The sequence below is a fragment of the Tamandua tetradactyla genome, chromosome 20, assembly GCF_023851605.1.
Source record: "Tamandua tetradactyla isolate mTamTet1 chromosome 20, mTamTet1.pri, whole genome shotgun sequence".
Classification (NCBI taxonomy): domain Eukaryota; kingdom Metazoa; phylum Chordata; class Mammalia; order Pilosa; family Myrmecophagidae; genus Tamandua; species Tamandua tetradactyla.
The window spans coordinates 52545632-52551530 of NC_135346.1; the positions used below are offsets into that span (position 1 = coordinate 52545632).

Consider the following 5899-nt stretch of genomic DNA (forward strand, 5'->3'; position numbering starts at 1 on the left):
GCTCCGTTAATCTCTCATCTGCAGCTCACCAATCGCGCGATGCACGCATTATTTCCCATTTTACGAATCAGAAACCCACAGCCTAAAGACACCGAGTCGCTTGCTCAAGGTCACTCAGCTAGGAAGTGGCCAGCCCAAATTCGATCACACTTCTGCCCAACAGCAGGGCCGACCGAACTCTCATCACTGTCCGCAAGACACCCGAGCTCGAGGAAGATGTCCAGCCAGGGCTGCAGCAGTTTAAAGTTCGCACCTGACGATTTTCAGAATTAGCAGGGAGACCACGATTAAGTATGTCCCCCACCCCGGGAGAGAGCTGTGGCGGGGAGAAGGTCACCGCCCAGCGTGCCTTGGGCCTGGCTTGTCCCCGGTGCCTTTCGGCATGCGGGCAGCACAGCGGGAAGTGGTTCCAACGCCCAGGCTGGACTAACAGGGCAGGAGCTCGCTGCGCCCCATACCCTCAGAAAGCCCGGCTATTTGCTCTGAATTTGAGCCATCCCCGCCCTTGCCCCTCGGAAGCGCAAGGTCCGCAAAACTGCCGCCCTACGGGTCTCCACGCGCGACCACAGCCCCGTTCATCAGACAACGAATTTCGAGGGGCTGGATCCCGGCTCCCCACCCGGCGACCCCGGGTCCCTCGCCCAGTCGGGACCCGCACGAGTGGGCACCTGCAAGTCACGCCTGGGTCCGCCTGGCGGGAGCCAGGGAGCGTCTCCAAAGTGGCCGCGACGCCACGGCCGAAGGCGAGGAGGGAGCAAATTCTCCCCACGCGGGTCCGGGTCCTCGAGAACGCGGGCCACGCTCCCGCGCTCCCCTGACCCCGCGCGCAGTGAGCGCGAAGCCCGCGCCTCGAGGCGCGCCCCTTTCGTGGCTTCCGCGGTGGCGGGGTGTCCGGGAGGCTTCCGCGGATTCTGCAGGGTCGTTCGGGAGTTGCAACTCCATTGTAATTGAAAGAAATCATTTGGTTTGTTTTTTGTTCAGAACAAAAAAAAATTGGAAGAAAACGAAAAAACCCACAACAATCTCACAAGCAGAGCGCCCTGCCCACCTCGCGCTGTGGCCAGGAAGCCGTCCCGGCCGGGAGGAGAGGGGAACGTCTGCTAATTGCAGCTTCGTCAGATTTCGGGTTTGGGAGGCTGCGGTTCGGGCGCTAATATCTGCCGCCCATTATCCCGGCTAATAAATTTGACCTATTGTTCGTTTGTTAAAATGATGTCACCTTGGAACAGTCCCTAAGCTCCTATTTCCATGAATTAGGCCTTTATTGAAAGCCGGGAGCCAATGGGAGGAGAGAGGCTTGTTGATCGCAGCCAATGGCTGCGGCGGGAGAGGAATTAGCAGCGGAAACTCCAGGTTCGGTTCAAGAAAGATGACACAGAGCCTGTCGGGCCCGCGCACTCTTGGCAAAGTTTCAGTGCGACGAGAGGCGCTGGGCGCTCCATGGCCGCGCCGTAACGGGGACCCAGCCGCCTCCCCGCCCAGCCCAGCCCAGCCCTTCCGCCCGCCCAGAATGGAGGCGCCCGCCAGCGCGCAGACCCCGCACCCGCATGAGCCCATCAGCTTCGGCATCGACCAGATCCTCAACAGCCCGGACCAGGACAGCGCACCTGCCCCGCGGGGCCCCGACGGCGCCAGCTACCTGGGAGGGCCCCCCGGGGGCCGTCCGGGCGCCACATACCCGTCTCTGCCCGCCTCCTTTGCTGGCCTCGGCGCGCCCTTCGAGGACGCGGGATCTTACAGTGTCAACCTGAGCCTGGCACCCGCCGGCGTGATTCGGGTGCCGGCGCACAGGCCGCTGCCCGGGGCCGTGCCGCCGCCGCTGCCTAGCGCTCTGCCCGCCATGCCCTCCGTGCCCACGGTCTCTAGCCTGGGCGGCCTTAATTTCCCCTGGATGGAGAGCAGCCGCCGCTTCGTGAAAGATCGCTTCACAGGTGAGCAGGGCGAGCGAAAAGGCGCCGGGCCTCGGCCCTCCCGGGGCCAGTGGCGCCGCGCCCTATCCGCTCCACTCCGGGAAACGATTCCGGAGGCCCAAACCCGGCGGAGGCCTCGGCGCCGGGTACCCCGGGCAGCCGGAGGGGGAGGGGGAGGGAAATCGCGGAAGTGGGGGAAATAAGGCTGTGCTCAGGGCCAAGGGAGGGTCTCCCAACCCGCTGGGTACCGCTGGCGACGTGCGGGACCAACGAAATAGCGAAGCACTCTGCGCCTCACCGGGCGGCACTGGGGCGGCGCTGGGCCTGAACTGTGGCCGAGCTCGGCTGGGCTTCAGGGGACCTCGTGTATCTCCGCAGCAGCGGCGGCTCTCACGCCCTTCACGGTGACCCGGCGCATCGGCCACCCCTACCAGAACCGGACGCCGCCCAAGCGCAAGAAGCCGCGCACATCCTTTTCTCGCGTGCAGATCTGCGAGCTGGAAAAGCGCTTCCACCGCCAAAAGTACCTGGCCTCTGCCGAGAGGGCGGCGCTCGCCAAGTCCCTCAAAATGACGGACGCGCAGGTCAAGACCTGGTTCCAAAACCGGCGGACCAAGTGGCGGTGAGAGAGGCCCGGCCAGCCCGCCCTGCACCCACCTTGCGCTCCAGCCTCACGCTTTCCCCACCCTTGTTCTACCCCCCCCATCCGCATCCCCACCCCTGCTCCCCAAGGAGTGCGCCTACCCCATTCTTCCGGAATTTTATCTCCTTTGGATCCCGCCGGCGGGTGTTTCCCCGTCTCCCCTACGCGCCTCGGCTTCTCCTCCATTCCCATCTCTGTTTCGCTCTCATGAGCCTCTCCACCTCTCTCCTTGTTTTGCTGTGTCTCCTGTTCTCGCTCGGTTTCCTCTCATACCGCCCACCCCCACCTCCGACACACGCACCCCAGGCCTCTCTCACTCTCCTTTACCCGCTAGCTTTCCAGCCCGCCCTCTCGGATTTCTGACCATCTGCGCGGGCTCTGGGTCACCCCTCTAGCTCCCTGTCCCGACTCCAGTCCCGTTTTGATCCGGTCCCTGGCTCAGTCCAACCCGGGAACGCCAAAGCGATCGCTTCCTGGAAGGGGGTCGCGAGACACGGCCTGGGAGAAATGGAGGAGGCTGACCTGGACCCCCCGGCGCGGCGCGGGCGGCGTAGAGCTAACCCACCCACCTGCGGCCTCCAGTGACCCCTCTGTCCGCAAGGCCGAGTTCAGTTGCAAATACGCTCTTTTTATCCCGCAAAAGAAACAATCTTTGTTTTTGTTGTTGGCTAAGCCACAATACCCAGGCGTGCAGGTGGGCAGCGGGCGGGGCTCCCTCCCTGCGACCGCCGGGTGCGCAGCAAAACAAATTATCCCGACCACCCCGGCTCGCGCGAGCCTCCAACCCACAGCACCGGATGGGAGGCAGACGGGCTGTGAACCCCGAGGTTCCTGGCTGGTCTGGGCTCCCGCTCCGGCTGGGGGCCCGCTGGCGGCCCCGGGGTGCCGTGTGGATGACGGTACTGTCCCTCTCCCTCCCTCGGTGCAGGCGGCAGACGGCGGAGGAGCGGGAGGCGGAGCGGCAGCAGGCGAGCCGGCTCATGCTGCAGCTGCAACATGACGCCTTCCAAAAGAGCCTCAACGACTCCATCCAGCCCGACCCGCTCTGTCTGCACAACTCGTCTCTCTTCGCTCTGCAGAATCTGCAGCCCTGGGAGGAGGATAGTTCCAAGGTCCCCGCCGTCACCTCGCTGGTGTGAGCCACCCACACCCAAAGTCTCCACGGACCGCCGCCCCCACCCGGCGGGGCGCCCGGGGGCCCCCAGCCGGGCTGGGGGGGAACCAGGGTTGAGAGGGGAAGGGGCTGCCAAGCTCCAGGAGGCTCCGGGGCGCGGCTGCATCCCGGCTGGCCGCGGAGGGGGGGCTGGGCCCGGGCTCCGCGCGGCTGCACAATCCGAGCCCCCGCCCCGCGCCCTGTCCCGCCCCAGGCCCGGGCCTGATAAAGAAAGCGCCTTACGTTTCTCCGCCCCCTGCCCGCACCTCCCGGGCCGGGCGCCTGTATTATACTTTGTACTTTTGCCCAAACGTGTAAATAATAAAAGTTTTGGCTTTTTTCTTTAGAAATCGGCCACCTGCTTCCCCCGAGGGGGCCGCTGGAGGAGGAACGGCCGACCGGGGGTTCGGGGGAGCGCCAGGGGTCGGGGACGCCCTGAGTTTAGGCTGGGTCCCCTCCTCTCCTTTTCCGTTCCTTTTATTTAAGTCGTTTTATTTAATAATAAAAAAAAGTTAGCTATTTCACCTAACGCCGCTTTTATTTCGTTTTGGTTCGGATGACGCTCGGCGAGCCCCGGCCCTGCACCTCACCCGTACGGCGGTAGAGGCCGAGCAGCGGTGTGCGGGGGCGCGTCCTCTGCTCCAAGCTTCCTGCACACTCGCCTCAGCTCGAACTCGGGTCCCCGGCCCCGCGGAGGGTCCCCGGCCCCGCGGAGGGTCCCCGGCCCCGCGGAGGATCCTCGGCGCAGGTCAGTTTGTGCCGGACGCCTGCAGCCTGGGTTCCGGCGGGATGGGGAGCTGGGGCAGGAAGGGCGCTCGAGGCCCGGAGGCCGCAGACCCGCGCGAGGGAGAGCTGGGGAGCGAAAGGCCGGGCCTGGGCCAGTACCGAAGCAGGTCACCAGGGCAAAGCCACCCGGGGGGTGGGTGAGATGCACCGCGGCCTCGGATTCTTTGGGACGCATGCCGAAACGCGCACCCCCCTCGGGCTGCTTGCAGTTCCTTCTTCCAGCGAGGCCTCAGAGTCCCGGGACCCGGCCCGTGGACCTGGCGCTCGGGGACATGGGCGCACTGGGACGGGTGCGCAGATCCCGGGGTGTGTCCCGGGTCTCCAAACCCTCTGCGCCTGGGGAACAGGTGCCGCGCACAATCCCAGGACCCCGGCACCCCCTGGGGCTGGCGTGGGAAGCCAGGTGTCGCGTGACGTCACGTGACATCACTGCAACCTCGGCGGCGTCACCAGCCGGGAGGGGGCGGGGCGCCCGGAACCCCAAGCTCCGAGTGGAAGCAGCGAGGCCCCGCGCACCTAGCTTTACCACGGCTTAGGAACTGGAAGTTCTGGGATCGGGAGTGGGTGGCCCCTTTCAATTAAGACAAACTCAAACTCCAAGCGGCCGGTGAACATTTCCTCTTGCTCCTTGATTGTTCCTTTTAGCAGTCTCCATTTTCAAACGTTCATTTTCTGGCTTCTCCACTTCTCTCTCTATGATCGTCTCTATTTTTTCCTTTGTTTCTTGGTTTCTAGATTACTATGGGGTTCTCCCCCCCCCCCTTTATAGTTCTGCGTTTCTCTACGTAATTCGTTCTTTTTGCTTTTAGTTTCTCTGACTCTCTTTATCTTCTTTGTCATACATATTCATTCTTCTTCCGTTTCCTCTCCCCATTACTGGCTCTCTTCTTCTATGTTGTCTCTTTCTCTGGGTTTCTCTTTCTGTATCTGTTCTCTCCTCCCTTCCTCGCTTTTTGGTTGGCTTTTATTTTTCTTCCGTCTTTTCTCATCTCAGAATCTCTTCCCCTCTTTCTCTTTCTTTCCTTCTCTTCTTCCCTCCTTCCTTTTGGCGGGGCTCCCAAGTAACTACTTGAGGCTAAACTTTCGGGGACTGCACCCCACAGCCACCCACCCCCCTCCGGTACTCCCCTCATCCCCACCCCACTGGGTCCCTGGGGGCCATTCGCCACCCTGCGGGCTCCGGTGCTTCAGCGCCTTCGTTACACGCGGGCAGCTGGGCGCTCGGCGCCTGCAGCGCTCGGGGAAGAGGCGGCGCTGAGAACGTCCTGGCTCCCAGCGCTCTGGCCTTCGCCTCCACCCTCAGGCCCTATGAATTCTCCATCTACGCCGCTGGGGACGTATACACACCCCGGGGAGGGGCTCGCATGTTTACAGGGCGTCTCTTCTGTGGGTATTTTCTGAAATGCT

At 63.4% G+C, this 5899-nt stretch overlaps 1 protein-coding gene across 1 annotated transcript; it reads left to right on the forward strand.

The window, feature by feature from the left end:
• The first annotated feature begins 1495 nt into the window (after positions 1-1495).
• Positions 1496-3708, forward strand: TLX3 (T cell leukemia homeobox 3). Its single transcript, XM_077138100.1, has 3 exons — positions 1496-1931; positions 2289-2532; positions 3482-3708. Exons 1-3 carry the CDS (start codon positions 1511-1513, stop codon positions 3690-3692), a joined length of 876 nt encoding a protein of 291 aa, XP_076994215.1. The 5' UTR covers positions 1496-1510; the 3' UTR covers positions 3693-3708.
• The last annotated feature ends 2191 nt before the right edge of the window (positions 3709-5899 follow it).

Excerpts from the sequence above, each read along its gene's own strand:
- TLX3 (XM_077138100.1), top strand. The coding sequence starts at position 1,511 with ATGGAGGCGCCCGCCAGCGCGCAGACCCCGCACCCGCATGAGCCCATC. Across the intron at positions 1,932-2,288 it reads CGTGAAAGATCGCTTCACAG|CAGCGGCGGCTCTCACGCCC; the intron begins GTGAGCAGGGCG and ends GTATCTCCGCAG. Across the intron at positions 2,533-3,481 it reads AACCGGCGGACCAAGTGGCG|GCGGCAGACGGCGGAGGAGC; the intron begins GTGAGAGAGGCC and ends CCCTCGGTGCAG.